Source organism: Cyprinodon variegatus, unplaced genomic scaffold (genome assembly GCF_000732505.1).
Source record: "Cyprinodon variegatus isolate N-32 unplaced genomic scaffold, C_variegatus-1.0 Scaffold841, whole genome shotgun sequence".
Lineage (NCBI taxonomy): Eukaryota > Metazoa > Chordata > Actinopteri > Cyprinodontiformes > Cyprinodontidae > Cyprinodon > Cyprinodon variegatus.
In genome coordinates, this window is record NW_015151294.1 from 237879 (window position 1) to 239130 (window position 1252).

Consider the following 1252-nt stretch of genomic DNA (forward strand, 5'->3'; position numbering starts at 1 on the left):
GGAAAGTGACCTGAGATGACATGATGTGAATTGGAGCTATAGAAATAGACTGAATAGAATTGAAAGCCAGACCTTGCATATCGGTGCTAATATTGGTTCATTTTGTTGGTGTTAGAGATGTTTATGTGTGGGAAGGCCTGCCATGCAGCCTGCAGCAGAGATCAAACACTAAGCGACATCCTCCATGAGCAAAGCTGTTCAGTCAGCTGTGCGTATTATTAGCTCATCCGGGGATCTGTTTCCATTCTTCCCTGACTGTTATCAAGTCAGCAGCTCATCTGATCAACCTGCTCTAAGACCTTTCCGGAGGGAAGACAGGCGGATGGACAGCAGGGGAAGTTTAGGAGCTTTGTTTTACTTGCTATTGTTAAATGTTCCTCCATGTGTGCTGCAGAGCCGTTATGTGGAGCAGCGCTGTGTGACTGCCCCGTTCCTAACCCTGAGATGAGCTTCTACCTGTGGACAGAGGATCTGGATATCTGTGAGTCACCCACGTTCAATGACGGATGTTTGCTTTGGATTGATTTTGGTTCATCAAGGCTTCTTGGCCATCAGCTTCCCTCCCCTGATAAACCTGTTTAACTAACTTTAAATGGTTCCACATGTTTAAATCCTCACCTTTCCTTTAATCCAAACTGCTGGTTGATGGAGGCAGAATAAAGCTGGTGGAACAACTGGAGACGAACCAGTATGAAATTCTGACCTTAAAGCCAAAATATCTCCAGATCACTGATATGATTACAGCTCGAAGAAAATGAAAAGATAAATGAAATACTGTCATCTAAATACATTGGCGTTTCTCAGTTCACTAGATAATGAGAAGAACCCAGGAAAGTCTGGACTCTGGGAGAACCGGAGCAGAATAAATCTGGGTCAATTGGAACATCTGATGACATCACCACATTCAAAGCTAGTCTGGAGCTGCATTTCACCTCCTGTTATTAATAGAATATAGATAATAAGAAATTATGACTTTTTTCATTTAGTGGAGGAATAATGATGAACACAGTCAGATTTTGACATTTTGACGAATAAAACAAAAAAAATTGCTGTCAGAACCAGCGGTCCTTCACACACGACTATGCAGAGAGAGGGCTGCTACAGACAGGCTAACGTTAGCCTTGGCTGCTGGAGACGGGCTGACGTTAGCCCCGGGTGCTGCAGACTGGCTAACGTTAGCCATGGCCGCTGCAGACTGGCTAACGTTAGCCATGGCCGCTGCAGACTGGCTAACGTTAGCCATGGCCGCTGC

The 1252-nt window shown here is 44.9% G+C and overlaps 1 protein-coding gene across 1 annotated transcript in view; it reads left to right on the plus strand.

The window, feature by feature from the left end:
- pik3r6 (phosphoinositide-3-kinase regulatory subunit 6) overlaps positions 1–1252 on the plus strand; it is a 44096-nt gene that overhangs the window by 16620 nt on the left and 26224 nt on the right. The window contains exon 9 of the mRNA XM_015397160.1: positions 395–481. Coding sequence (XP_015252646.1) covers positions 395–481 — 87 coding nt within the window. The remainder of the gene's footprint in view (positions 1–394; positions 482–1252) is intronic.